Below are 15,043 nucleotides of genomic sequence, written 5' to 3' on the forward strand. Positions count from 1 at the left end.
GGCTAGGCATTTTTACATTTTACTTCACTCTGTCTCCCTCAATGTATCTTCTGGCAAGTCACACCAAGCCTTTACCCTTCATTTCCAAGAGCATAAACCCACCTTGAAATGTCAACATTACTGGTGGATCTAGTATTTCCTAGAACTCATGAGGTTGCCTTGGGAATGGATATATCTGTCTCAAGATCAATGTTTGATCACCTAAGGTCAGACAGAGAAACAAAAAAATGCCATCAGAGGTTCGGGTTCAGGCTTATCTAGCTGAATCCTTCATATACTCTGCAAGTATTAAAAGATGTCATAACTAAGGATGAGTTACTCCCTTTTAAAAGTTCACTGAGTCATCAGCTCTTCCCACTCAAAAGGTAATCAGATGATTGTGGCTTTGTTACCCACAATATTTAACCAAGTGCTGAGTTAACATACATGGTTGACTGGTCTCAAGAAGGACAGGTTTGCATGTGCCCTATTTTAAGGAACTCTCTCTGCTGCTTTATAGAATGACCCATCCAGACTCTCTCATTCTCTGTGACTCTTGTCCATGCCTTCCCATAAGTCCTTGCCAAGAGGTCTACTCAAGAGTCTTTCCTCTAGATCTCTCGGCGTTGCATGGATATCAATGGAGCACAGGCTATCCTCCCTCTTGACATGTGATCAGTGAGATAGGTAGGCAAGACAAGTATTTTCTCAATTTTTGTAGCTGAGGAAATTCAAATCTGAGGTCATGCAACTATTTACTATCAGCATTAGAATTCTTAAATTCTGTCTTGGTTTTTTCTTTCCGCCACACACAATTCTTATGCAACCCTAATGTATACTGAAGCATTTTGTACATTAAAATGGGGCATGCAAGTGTAAGGTTTTCTTATTATCTATTTAACAGTTTTGTTTAAGGTAAGTGTGGGTTGTTCTTTCTCTTCTGGGCCCAAGAAATTTCTTGTGCCTCACCTGCTACAAGGTTCATTGCCTCAAAGTCTTCTCTTGCCGCCCTCTCCCCACCATAACCAAATTCAGTTCCTCTTAGACTAGACAGGACCAGCCTCATGAGAACATGTGTCCCTTAAACATTGGAAATTTTTTCTTTTTTTTAACATTTATTTTTAGATTCACAAATGTTCAAGCTTCAAAGAAAGTGATGTAGCCATGCCTAAGATGGGTGCCATTTGAATACAGCAGAGTAATCACATACTATGGTCACAGACCAATTCCAGATAAGTGGCAGCATGTCCAGTGATATCAACTCCAGATAAGTGGGAAAATGTCTAGTAGAAGCAACGAGAATGGTGGAGGGCCTTGAATCCATGAGATGTCAAAATTAGGTGAGGGAACTGGAGAAACTTAGCCTAAAGAAGACTTGGAGGGGTGGAGATGTCTTTCAAGTCTTTTTTTCAAGTAATTGAAGAACCGTCATTTAAAAGAGGTATGAAATTTGTGTTATTTAGTTCCAGAGTAGAGCAATCATAAAGAAAATTTAGGCGTGACCTTAGGGAAAACCTTTCTGACAATTAGAGTCATACAAAAGTAGAATGGATTGCCTTGAGGGGTAGTGAGTTCCCTTTCCTTGAGGGTCTTTAAAGACCAGAGGACCACTTGTCAGATGAGTTATAATGGGAATCCCTTTGGAGAATGGATCGGACAAATTGGTTACTGAGGTCCTTGCCTTTCTGTGATTCTGTGACTCTAACCTCCATGCAATATAGTACTCACTTCAGAAATTAGACTTATCTAGGCATCAACTACCCTCTCCTTCAGAGCAAAATGGACCTTTCCCTGTTTCTGACAGACAATATCTCTATCATTCTTCATCGACCACCCATGCTAAGTGTAGAATTCCTGGGAGCATGGACCAGAGGATAAGGAGAGAAAAAGAGGCCACCTCTAATGGAAAGGATAATGGAACTAGTAAGGCAGCTCTGAGGTGAAAGAAGATGCCATTATGGTCCTATCTCCCTTGTCCTAGATTCTCCTTCTAGGGTTTCTCAAGTCATCTAATACCTCCTAGCTCCAGTTTCTTCAGGTTCAGTGGAAGTTTCTGGCAGGAATCTGAATCCTGTGTCCTTTGGACACAAATTCTTTTCAGTGCTTCTGTCAGGGAAAAGGGCTTTGTCTATTATGAACTCAGACTTTTCCCTGCACAGCAAATCTCATGGCACAAATACAAGTGGCAGAGTCTGTCAGCAAACTCAGATCAGCGGGGCTGATTGGAACAGACTTGGAATTTGTTTCCTCATTGCTCTACCCTGCTTGGGAATTTTGTCATTAGAAGTAGAAGACCTGGGTCTTTGCCAGAAGTATTCTTTGTGTGAACTTATACAAATCATTTCCCTTCTTTTGGCCTCAGTTCCTCCTTCTGTAAAATGGAACTACTCTTGCGTTGCCTCTTTCTTCCAGGGCTGGGATTAGTAATTGGATAATAGATAACACAGCAGTGAATAGGCAAAGGGGACAGGAGAGGGAAGTGCTTCAGAGATCCTGAATTATCTTTAAACATCACAAGTCTGCACATGATCTAGGTAGGTAGGGATTGAAGGCTGAATACAAACATGCAAACAAGATGGAAATAACCCCGAGGTAAAGTAAAGAGGCAGTTATGTTGAGTTCCTCTTTTCTAATTTAAGAGATTTCATAGTAAACCCTATCAGTAAGTTGGAGGTACCAAGAGATCCAAAGACACCCATCAGGATGTTACTGTGGGACTCTACACCCTGGGCTCCTGTTCTTTCTCCTGTGAGATTATGGGCAGCTCTGCTGCTCTTGGGTGAGGAGTATGTTTGAACATTTGTGTGTGATTTCTGTCCTGGTGCTTGGGTGGGAGAATGCTTTTGAATTTCTAAATGTGTGTCTATCTATGGGTGAAGAAAGGGGTTGGGCACAGTAATGCACCCCTCTAAGTTCTGTTACTGGGGAGAGTTAAGGCTTGAGGTTGGAAGTTCTGAGCTGTACTAGTGATAAAACCAACTGGGGTTTCTGCGCTAACTTTGACATTTATATAATAAACAGTAGAGGGAAAAAGGGGAGAATTGGCACACTGTCCAAGGGGGCTTCAAGTCAGAAGTGGAACAGGTCAGAGTTTCTACATTGATCAGCATTAGAATTAAACCCATGAGGGATCATTTAACTTCAAGCCTGGGTAAGGAAAGAAAGAAAGAAGGAAAGAAAGAAAGAAAGAAAGAAAGAAAGAAAGAAAGAAAGAAAGAGAAAGAAAGAGAAAGAAAGAACGAAAAAAGGAAGGAAGGAAGGAAGAGAAAGAAGGGAAGAAAGAAAGAAGGAAAGAAGAAAAGAAGAGAAGGAAACAGGCAAGCAAGAGAAGGAAGGAAGGGGAGGAAGAGAGGAAGGGAGAGGAGATAGATTTAAAGGGGTTTTATATTGACTTAATAACTTAAATATTGTTACCTATTGATCAGAATTGATTTTGGGAATAAGTGAATATTCAAGAAAGATTTGAATGGAAGTTGTCAGGCAGTTTAGTGTACAAAGGTGTGGGAAGCTACCCAGAATATCCTGGGTGCAGATACAGGTACAGGATTTGGGGAACAGATGGGTGTTAAGGACTTGGAATAAATTAAAATGAGAGCAGTTGCTGAGGGAAGTGATCAGTGTAAGGTCCTTAATGGTGAAGAGTAGTCTTTGGTTGTCTAAGGAGAGCTAAAGAAGGTGGAGTAGAGATCTGATTAGAGGCTCAAACAACCAATTAACAAGAATTTATTAAGCACCTACTATAATTAGGCATAATGCTGTGTGATGCATATACAAATGCAACAGTGAAATAGTTTCTATCTTCAAAGAATTTATATTAAATCGAGGAAGACAACTATAAGTGAGCATACATTGAATAAAATAAAAATAAATTCACAGTGACTTGCTTAAGGAGGACACTAGGATCAAGAAAGGAATCAAGGTAATATTTCAAATTGGAGCTTGAATTGAGTCTTAGCAGAAATCAGAGATATGAAGAAGAGGAGAGGAGCAAGTATATTCCAGACCTGGAGTTAGGAGATGGAGTGCCAGGTATGAGGAACAGTGAGGAGACAACTGTGCTGTAGCGTTTGTGGAGAAGTATAATGACTGGAAAGATAGGTTGAGCCAAGTTGTTGAAGGGTTTAAATGATAACTAGAAATGTCTTTATTTAATCTTAGAAGTAATAGGGAAGTCACAAGATCAGATATTTAATTGTAGGACTAGGAGATTGATGGAAATTGAGATTAGGGAAGATGGGAGCAAGATGTGGGTTTGCACATGGGCCATATGTGTGGGGGACAACAGAAAGACAACCCTAGCTCTCTGAGAGAGAGAGAGAGAGAGAGAGAGAGAGAGAGAGAGAGAGAAACAGAGACAGAGACAGAGACAGAGAGACAGAGAGAAAGAAAGAGAGGCAGAGAGAAGTCATGATGAAGTAAGATTTCTGGTTACCCTTCTAGATGCCAGTTACTGAGAAGGAAGGGTCTCTATGCTGTTCATTAATGGGTAGGAGGGCTCTCTGTGCTATTCATTACTGGGTAGGAGGGTTCTCTGTGCTATTCATTACTGGGTAGGAGGGCTCTCCATGCCACAGATTCTTGTTAGTCCCATTACCTCTGTTGCCACACAACTGTTCTAAGCATCTTGCACTGCAGGAATGAGAGAGAGAGAGACAGATAGGGATGGGGATAGAGAGACAGAGAAGGAGTGTTCATGATGGAGTAAGAAACAGAGTAAGTGTATGACAGTTGGTCCTGAATTTTGAGACCAACGTGAAAGGTAACTTTCGCATGACTAGTTGCTTTTCTTTCTCAAAGATGATCATGATATCAGAGAGGTGACTTGAATTGGAGTAAGGGGGTGCTGAGCTAAGTAACCAGCCTCACTTTCTCTTCTGAAGCCATCTGGATGCAGGATGACTGGAGATGGCCCTGGAGGTGAGGTAATCAGCATTAAGTGACTTGCCCGGGGTCATACAGCTAGTAAGCATCAAGTCCTCCTGACTTTAGGGCCGGTGCTCAATCTACTGCACCACTTAGTCACCCAATAAAGGTAGGTGGCAGAGAGATATATGGAAGACAAGAACTGTCATTGCCTTCGAAATTATAAGGTAGCAGGGATCACCTAGGAAGAGATGGTTGATGAATACTGGCTTGGAGAGAAGTCAATGGGAAGTAGAGGACAGAGTCAAGTGGGGTAGCCTTCTGGGAGGAAGATAAGTCTTCCTGGGAAAAGACAGAGAGGGGAGAATAATCATCAGAGTATAGGAAACCTCCTCCTGTCTCTGAACTTGTCCTTTCCTAGAAACAGAATCTACTCTAACCTTGATTCTCTTTGATGTAGTGAACATCGGGTTTTGTAGTCAAAAGACCCGAGTTGGAATCTTGACTCTACCACTTAGAGCTTTGGAAACCTAGGCATGATACAGCTTCCCAGAGCCTCAGTTTTCTCATTCATACATGAGAGAGCTGAATTAGATGACTTTTTTTTTAGGTTGATATTATAGTATTTATTAAAGTAATACTATGTGTTAATAGAAATAGCAAAGAATCAAAGAATGAAAATGCAAGCCAAGTAAAATCCCAGCTAAAACCGAATGTGTCTAATGTATTCATTCAGTAGCCTAAAACCCAATAAGGACAATGCTCTCAATAGAATAAAATACTACAAAACAATGGGAAACTTTCAGTTATCAAAATTATGGGTTTTTCATCTTGTTTCCTTTTCTCAATCGGGAAAAAATTCTTTTTTGAATGTTGTATAATGAGAAATACATTCTAAACGTGTAACAATGGCTGTAAATACCTTAGCTTACATGTTTCTCATAGGCAATAGGTTGGTTATAGTATATATATATATAGCATGAGACTACTAAGATAATAAAGATTAGACAAAATACTGTACAGCTGTACAGTAGCATATAAGAACACGACCTGCCCTGAATTAATGACTTCTAAGACCCAGCCCTGATTCTGATCCATCTATGTTCCTTCCCACCACTCCAGTGCCTGACCATCAATCTCTGCTCTCTTGCAGGAATTGCTGACAGTCGAGCTGGTGAGTTTACCCTTCCTCCTCTATGCCTCTCATTCTGCTGCACTCCATAATTGCAGTAATTCATGTGAATGAAGAAATTATTGGGATTTTATTGGCTTGGGATTTTCCCAGCTCTTCCTTGGAACTGACCATTTTCTGAGTGATGGGTGGGAAGAAAGATGAGAACAGGAAGAGATACATTCCCCTAGACACTCCTTCTACTGTCTCAAAGTCCAAGTTGTCTTCTCAGACCACTTTGTGTCTCAGTGTTTCAGGAAAAACCAATTATCCTACAGTATGAGGAGGGATCATCTCCTGGGAGTGTCAAAGACCATGACAAGGAAGTCTTCAGCTCTCATTTCAGTCAGACTTCTGGGACAGAATCAGAGGGATCCTCCTTTAAGAACTTCAATGGCTATACTTTCAGCAATCCCTTACACCTGATTGTATCATATGGTAAGTGAAGGTCCCTGATCCAGTTTAGAATTGCTTCTCTCTGCCTTTTCCCTAGCTTAGTTGCTTCCTAGCTTTAGTCAGAACACCACCCTAATCCCAGTCCAAATCTTAGACTTCATCTCACTTCCCAAACTTGTTCCAAACTCAAGCTTGGGACCCACTAGCCCAGTTTTCCTTTTCCTGTCTTTCCCATGCCCCACACTGAAGATCAACAGGTTAGCATTCTCTCTAACCCTTAAAGCTCTGAGGTCTCCTGTCCTGGCCAGGTTTTATCCTACACTAACCCAAGGTCCTGGCTCTGAAAATGTTTTATGAAATTCATTGGAAAGGGGGGAAATCAATTGTTACGGTAAGAAGTGGGACATCTGACTGTGAAATTTGAGACATGGAAGGCAGCTGGTGCGGAGGGAATGGTCATAGAGATGGGCTGGTGGAGGAGTAAGTTGAGTTCGAAATTGGGGAGAGATGTGGCATGTGAGGGGGAATTTGGGGACCAGGGTTGCTGGTCACCCTTCTGGATGCCAATTACTGGGTAGGAGGGCTCTCTGTGCTGCTCATTCTGATTAGTCCCTTCACCACTGTTGCCACAGTCCATTTAGACTTGTCCTCAGGAAACAATCCCTAATAAAACAATAGGCTCTCCATCTCCCCTTTCTCCAACTTCCTCTGTAGTTCAGGACGGAGCTGCACTGCAGAGAGCCATCCCATCCCCCATTTGCTGACTTAAACTGCCAGAAATCAGAGGGAAAGAGTTAGGGGAGCCAGAGCTGGGAAGCTGTAGGAGGATGGAAATGGAGAGGAACGCTATAATTCTGAAGTAATGAAGTAACTCCCCCTTATCTTGTACTGCAGATTGGCTGATACTGCAGGTCCTGGTCCAGCCTGTATTCGAGGGTGACCCTCTGATCCTTCGCTGTCTGGCGTGGGGGGATTGGCCTCTGACCCAGGTCACCTTCTACCGAGATAATTCAGCCTTGGGCCCCCCCAGGCCTGAGGTGGTGTTCTCAAAGGATGTGGTTCGTATAGTGGACAGTGGTCACTATCACTGTACTGCCAGCTTCAAGAGGCCTGGCCCTGGATCCAAGAAGTCAGCTGCTGTGTTCCTTAGAGTACAAGGTGTGAACTGAGGTGGGGTTCAGGGGAGGTGCTGGTAGCATGAATGAGAGCCTTTGTTAGGAGCTGGAGCTGGCTGGGGGATGGAGGAATGAATGGAGGCTACTTCAGTGTCCAAAGGTGAGCCACCAGGATAAAGTCAGATCAAATGAAATCTCTAGCAACTGAGACTATCCCTAGGTTTCAGATGGGAAGGTCATTTAAACGAGAATTTACATTTATAGAGCATTTTGAAATGAGCCAAGGGTTTTCATGTACATTTCTATTTAATTATTTTATAAATATTTCTATCCCATTGAAACATATGAGTTTTACACTATCACCCAACCACCCTCTTCTGAATCATGGGTAGGGATGGCTAGGCTCAGGAATGATCGGATTCTTAAGCAATCAACTTTTAAAAGAGATTTGCTGAAATAATGACTCCTCTGCCTCTGGCCCTTCCTATTTCTTTAATCCTATTATCCTTCTACTTTCCATAGTTTAACAGAATTCAATTCAATTTACTCCAAAAAAAGAAAGAAAGAAAGAAAGAAAATCACTTATTGCCACAGTCCATTTAGACTAATGTCCAAGAGGCAAATAGTAGTGACTAGATAGTTGTCCTCAGATCAGGAAGGTCTGGGTTCGATTCTGTCCTCAGACACAACCTGGCTATAAGACAAGTCTCTAGAATTCTCAGAGCCCTATGCCCGTGGGGTCAAACTTTTGCAAATGGATCCCTGCCAGTCATATATATCTAGAGAGCCAGGATCAACTTTACTTATGTTGTATTGTATTTTCATTTATTTTGTTAAATATTTCCCAATGACACTTAAATCTGGTTTGGGTCCATTCTTGAGTTTGACACCTCTACTCTAAGCAACTGTCTGTGTATAAATTTCAGAGAAAGTGCCAGTCTATCTAGGTAGAGATGGTTTTCTCAGCCCATACTAGTGAAGTCCCAAATTGAGTCCTTCTCAGGCACAAAGACAAAACAGGAATAATCTGTCCTTAAGGAATGTACATATCGTGGACACAAGTAAGCAAATTCAATATATACATACATATATATATATATGTATGTATATATATTCAATAATTTCAGGTAGGTGGAGAGAGTGGTAATATTCTCTTGAAGTTGTCCAGTCAATAGACTAGTAAATGTTTAACAACTACTTCTCCTAGAGGGAAAAATGTACACATGATACACTTTTAAGTTTAATTTGCACTATTAACCTTTTTTCCATCATTTTCTTGGGAAATTTTCTGACACTAAAACGCTCACGCTGAAAATGTAGAAATTGGCCCTTGTGAGCTTCATCCAACTGGCTTCTATCATATCCCTGTTAAATCCAACTAGATAGATAGTCAGATAGAGATGAGAAATAGAGATAGATATAGATATAAATCTAAATAGATATCTATATGTGTATATCTCTATCTGTCTGTCTCTATCTCTCAAGAACCATATCTACTTGAAGATATGAGCCTTAGGCCTCAGGGAGACCACAATCTAAAAGTGATACTGGTCCTATCAAATAACTCTAATTTGAAGTTGAAGAGAGATATCTTGACTTTTTCTGGGAAAGGAAAAGGGAGGAGAGAGGGCAGGGAATAGGAAGAAATCTCAGAGTTGGGGAGGGGAATGGGATGGGAATTTTGTTTGCCCGACATATATCAGGGTGTGTTTACTATCACCACCCCTATTCTTATAACTCTCCTTTCTCACTTCCTCCTATACCACCTGCCTTCTCCCCAGAGCTGTTTCCACCTCCAACAATGACAGCAACTCCATCCACAAAGCCCCAGGAGGGGAACCAGATGACTCTGAGCTGTGAGACAAAGCTGAGTCCCCAGAGATCAACTTTGCTGCTTCACTTCTCTTTCTACAAAGACGGCAGGATAATTCGGGCCAAAGACAAGTCGCCAAAATATAGGCTTCCAAAAGTGCAACTGGGAGACTCTGGGTCATACTGGTGTGAGACAGTCACGGAGGATGGTCACATCCAGAAACAGAGTCTCAGACTTGAGATTCAGGTGCAGAGTGAGTGTGTGGGGCCATCTGGGAAGGCAGGGAATGGATTGGTGGGACCCTCACCAGGCACCCAGATATATAAAAGAAGTAAAAAGGGATGGCAGAAAGTTCTGGAGAACTTCATTTATCAGATTCAGGATCTTGTGAAAGGGAGGAAAGTCAAAGAAAACACTCGTACATGTTTTCCTTAGTCTTCCCTTCTCTATGATCATGGTGCCTCTCCACCCCAAGCCTCACTGTTCAAAGAACAACTCCTAAATGATTCAAAAAGATGCAGAAACAACTTGGTGGGGACCTTCTGCAAATGGTTATGGCCATATCTGCAGATATCCAAGGTCACACATCTAGTAAGTGTCAAGCATCTGAGGTCGTATTTGTACTCAGGTCCTTCTGACTCCTGACTCACTCTGCACTACCTAGCTTCCCTCATCCACAGATACCACAAAGGGAAGGATCAGTCTGTGGTGACCTCCCAAGAAGCCTACCCCACATGAACATTTCCTTAATTTACAAAAAAGAAAAAAAAAACAAGCTGTTTATTTATGATATAGTTTAAACTCAGTAAGAAAGATTAAATCTCTGGAATGTGTGTGTATGTGTATGTGTGTGTGTATACATATATATGTATATATATATATATATATAAAACTAAATTGTTTGGATATATAAACAATATGTATAGAATATTAACAATTTAGTTTCATATATCTGAAACTAAATTGCTAAAAAGTTTCTCTATGGTCTTTCTGCTTCTATACTTTGAAAATACTAGGAATTGATCCTATACAATGAAATTAATAGTGTACTGGGCCTGAAGTTAGGAAAAACTGGGTTCAAATCTGTCCTTTGATATGTACTAGCTTGTGTGACTCTGGGCAAGTGACTTAACTCTGTTTGCCTCAGTTTCCTAATGTGTCAAATAAGCTCCACTGCAGTAATTTTGCCAAGAAAACTCCCTCAAGTTCTTCAGTTCCCACCTCTTCTCCCAAAGAAACTGTGATAGTAGAAGGCATTGTATATAGATGTTGCTCTGAACAAAGAGAAAGCACCCATCCCCTTCCCCATTCAAAATTCTTCCTTCTAGCCATTTCCCCCCCATATTCAAGGGAACATTAATCCCCCCCCCCCACTTTGATTCCTGTTGTTATTTCCAAATTGCATGGCAACTGGTCAGAAAATGGAGTTAGAAGAAATATCTTTTACTATTGCTCCTGACCCTTCTACATGCCCATTTTTCCCCTCATGGCCCCATAATTATGATTGTGTGTGTGAGGAGAGGAATAAAATGTGTAGGAGGGATAGAGCTCAGGGATCCAGTTTCCCTGGGTCACTTTTATTCTTTTAGTTTTTGTTAGGCAATGGGGTTAAAATGACTTGCCCAAGACCACACAGCTAGGTAATTATTAAGTGTCTGAGACTGGATTTGAACCCAGGTACTCCTGACTCCAAGGCCGGTGCTTTATCCACTATGCCACCTAGCTGCCCTGATGGGTCACTTCTCTCCATATGTCAGGGACTCACAATAGACAGACCTGAGAGAATAGTAGCTTCCCCATCCTTGAAAATGAAATGGTTATTGACCATGCAACATAATATTAACACTGTTCAACCTTTGGTGCGTGCTGTGCCATAAGACCTTCCAGTAGAGTCTATTGCAGGACCCTCCTAGTTCCCCAGAGATCTCTTCTAGGCAGAGGTCTCAACCAGTCACCTCCTTCCTTCTTGACAATGACAACAGCTCTGCAGTGTGAGGACCAGTATGATCCAGGCACCTGGGATAGCTCTGTTTTAATAGGTTGACTCTAGGCAACCTCACTGGGGACAGAGGCCAGTGCTCTCATCAGGGTTTAAGTAAGAGTTGTCTTTCTGCTCCAGCGAGAAATTTCCCTGACTTTTTTTTTTAATTTCCCTGACTTTTTGACAGTTTGCAACACTCTGACTCTGGCTTCTACTTTTTTTTCTTCTAAAAGATTCTTCCTCAAGAAGCCCTCCCAGAGCAACAGCTCCACCTACCTCAGATCCGGCTCCTGAAAAGTCAGCAGGTCCCAAGACAGATCCTCCACATCCCCAGAGACCTCCTCCAGGGAGCCAGTCTCCTGATGGTCCATGTACCAAGCCTCTCCTCATGATGCAAGATCCCCATCTGAGGTATCAGATGGAACTCCTGCTCCAACACATGCAGAATATGAGAACCTTGCTGGGCAACCTGGTTCTAGAACTTAGGGATCTCTCTGGCCACCTTGAGTCCAAGACCTCAGGAGCAACTAAAGGACCAACCCCAAAGACTCATGGGGCTTCGGGAACTTCCAGGGGTCCACAGAGGGAGTGAGCCTCAGCCTAGGCACTTATCCTAACAGTAGAATATGGGTCTTGAGTCTTTGTTCCTATGCTTTTGGGTCCCCATTGATTTATGCTTTTCCACAATTCTAGGTGGGGAACATTTAATTGGTCAAGTGTGTGATGTGTGTGTATGTGTGTGTGTGTGTGTGTGTGTGTGTGTGTGTGTGTGTGTTATAAAATGTATTCTTCTAATTCTGGGGCAGGGATTGGGACCACTGGCGAGAGAATCCTGAGGAATGCTCTTACTGATCCACCTCCTCCTACCATAAGACATATGGCTATGAAGATGACCAGATTTCCCCAGACACACTGGCTCGCTCATGTGGGTGGTTATAGTTTGAATGGAAGGAGTTTAGATAATGCTGTCAGGCCTCTCCTTGCTAAACTGTTATATCCTCTGACACAGGTATATTTGGGGGGGGGTGTCTCAGAATGATACGATGATCACCATCTCACTTTCAGTGTTCTCTTTACTCAAGACCTCTGGTAGCTCTTGGCACAGTCCATTTATCACTCAAGACTGCCATAAAGCTGCATCTCAATGGGCCTAGTGGCTCCCAAAGAAAGACATCCAGAAATATTAGAGTCCTCCAGGGTTACCTGATTATATCACAAAGTAGTCTCACAAAGATTCATTACTACTAATCCTCTAAGATGGCTTTGTAACAGTAGTGAGATGGTTTTATACATTTTATAAAGTTATAAGTTTTAGAATTATAAAATTACAAGTTTTATAAATATTAACCCAGAAGTTTCTTTTGGCTTTTATCAGTTCCTCGCAGATTGCCTAGTGGAGGATTCTGGGTTTCAGGAAAAAATGGATCTTAGAAATTGTAGCATCCTACCTCCTCAAGGAAATGTGAAGCCTTGGAAGGGTTAAATAACTTCCTCAAGATTGCACAGCTATTAAGCAGAAGAGGTGGGATTCAGTTCATGTCCTCAGATTCCAAGATCAATGTTTTTTTTTCCATGTGCTACTGAGAGAGAGAGAGAGAGAGAGAGAGAGAGAGAGAGAGAGAGAGAGAGTAATGAAATTCTCAGTGCTTGAGTGCTAGAACCTACTTCTTTAGGGTAGTCATATAGTAATTCTCACATTTTCATAGACACCCACTTTCTCTTCCTTCTAAATATTAGTTATCCCACTAGGTTCAGGGTGCATCATGAAGCAGATTGTGTTCCAAGTCCTATTCTGAGCACTGGGGAAATACCCAGTGTCTGTTCTCAGGGAGTTGTGTTATAGATGAGACACATCTAGATACCTCAGAATAACACCTTCAAAAGCAATTTAAAAACAAGGCAAACTGAATACATAGGGGCTTGAGTGTCCATTGCAGTGATTAGCTTAGTCAGTGGAAACCTCTTAGAGAAGGTACGATTTGGGGTAAATTTCTGAGCAGCATTTAGCTCTGCAGCCCTAGGATCCCTAAAAATATCATCATTGGTCTTTGAGGACAGAATAAAGGTACATAGAGGAGGGAAGATGTGAGGACATAGGTACCTAAGGCAAAGATAAATCCCTACTAATTTAGAAGGTTCTGGCAAATATATATATATATATATATATATATGTATATATATTTACTTTTATGTCCATGTTGTTTCTGAGTCTTTACTATGAACCCATGAGACCTCATCCATTCCCCTGCCTCTGATAGGGATTTGAAACCTATCAGAGAGTATATTTTGTTCTGCTAAGGCAAAGAATCCTCTTTGTTCATAATCAATGTCTACACTCAATATTAGATTAGTATCTGCATGGTCCTTTGAAAATCATCATTTTCTTAGAACTGTTCTAATATAATATTATAATACAAATGATCCTTTGGAAATCATCAGTCTCCTGGAGGTTTGACTCTTAGAACTGTTCTAATATAATGTTATAATACAAATGGTCCTTTGAAAATCATCATTCTCCTGGGGATTGGACTCCTAGAACTGTTCTAATATAACATTATGATACAAATTTTGAGTCAAAACAATAAAAGTGCTTGAAGAAACATTTGGAAATCTACAATCAAAGCAATGATCTCACCACAGCCATATGGCCAGGCAGTTCTGTCTACAAGATGAGTTCCCCAAGCTGGGGGTGGCCTCCCTCCGCTCTCCTTTTCCCATAACATGTTTGGAAAGGTCAGGAGAGTGAGCTTCTATGAATCTAGGAGTTGAAGTCCCAAGTCAGGTTTTGTAACCAGTCCAGAACCAATGCCCTGAGGAGCAAGTATTGCCCTTCTGGATTCAACTCAGTAGTAGCTGAGATGAGGACTCTTCCATGTGAACTTGGTGGGAATATAGAAACTATGCTGTCTTTGAGTTCACTCTCCCTAAAGACAAAGGTGTCACTGAAGTGTTGGGGGGTAAATATTTATACTTTTGTTCTTGCTATATCTTAGAAGTAAATATTCTTTTGTAAAAGTTATTTTTTTAAAGTTGTGTTTTCAATTTCTTTTTATGATGCTGTAGTTCATCTGGATCAGGTGATTTAAAGTTATCAAAGGCATCCAGTAGCTATCGTTATCTTCTCAAACATGTTGATATCAACTCTCCGTTAAATCATGCTTTTTTTCCTGTCATTTCCTGTGCAAAAGTCATCATTAGTGGAGAAAACAGAAGTAAAGAAATAAAATTAAAGTTGAACAGTTCTATCTTTTATCTGTTGTCAATTGTTATTCTAAAATAAAATTTTGTCTTTTCTTTGATCATTTTTTTCTCCCAATATAGTTAAAAAGAAATACTGTTATTTTTATTGTTCTTTCATTTCCCTCATCAGCTTCAGTTCATTCTGAGCTTAATATCTCTGACTTTATTTATTTATTATTATTATTTTTTTTGCAAGGCAAATGGGGTTAAGTGGCTTGCCTAAGGCCACAGCTAGGTAATTATTGAGTGTCTGAGCCTAGATTTGAACTCAGGTACTCATGACTCCAGGGCCGGTGCTCTATCCACTGCGCCACCTAACCACCCCTGACTTTATTTTTTTTACAGGACCATGCCAATCTCTTATAGTCATCCTCCAAGTAAAAACATTAATTTTACTGTTATTGCTCATTATGTGAGATTTTTGTCTCAAACTTATATGCTCCCAGAGGAGCTGAATGAACTTCATCAATACTGACATTCTTGCA

The 15,043-nt window shown here is 41.1% G+C and overlaps 1 protein-coding gene across 2 annotated transcripts; it reads left to right on the top strand.

Annotated features, from left to right (window-relative positions):
• The first annotated feature begins 2,623 nt into the window (after positions 1–2,623).
• Positions 2,624–14,550, top strand: FCRLA (Fc receptor like A). 2 transcript variants are annotated; one of them, XM_074221835.1, is made up of 6 exons: positions 2,624–2,758; positions 5,996–6,016; positions 6,263–6,451; positions 7,304–7,567; positions 9,306–9,590; positions 11,552–14,550. In XM_074221835.1, the coding sequence occupies exons 1-6, from the start codon at positions 2,683–2,685 to the stop codon at positions 11,908–11,910; spliced, it is 1,194 nt and encodes a 397-aa protein (XP_074077936.1). In that variant the 5' UTR covers positions 2,624–2,682; the 3' UTR covers positions 11,911–14,550. The 2 variants fall into 2 exon arrangements, with proteins under 2 accessions (XP_074077936.1, XP_074077937.1); XM_074221836.1 differs by having other exon boundaries at positions 9,306–9,583; positions 11,552–11,792.
• The last annotated feature ends 493 nt before the right edge of the window (positions 14,551–15,043 follow it).

Source organism: Macrotis lagotis, chromosome 2, assembly GCF_037893015.1.
Source record: "Macrotis lagotis isolate mMagLag1 chromosome 2, bilby.v1.9.chrom.fasta, whole genome shotgun sequence".
NCBI classification, from domain to species: Eukaryota; Metazoa; Chordata; class Mammalia; order Peramelemorphia; family Peramelidae; genus Macrotis; species Macrotis lagotis.

What these genes read in the sequence shown, in the direction of transcription:
- FCRLA (XM_074221835.1), top strand. Translation starts at nt 2,683, where the DNA reads ATGTTACTGTGGGACTCTACACCCTGGGCTCCTGTTCTTTCTCCTGTG. An exon ending in GGCAGCTCTGCTGCTCTTGG is followed by an intron (nt 2,759 to 5,995) that starts GTGAGGAGTATG and finishes GCTCTCTTGCAG; the next exon opens with GAATTGCTGACAGTCGAGCT. An exon ending in AATTGCTGACAGTCGAGCTG is followed by an intron (nt 6,017 to 6,262) that starts GTGAGTTTACCC and finishes TTTGTGTCTCAG; the next exon opens with TGTTTCAGGAAAAACCAATT.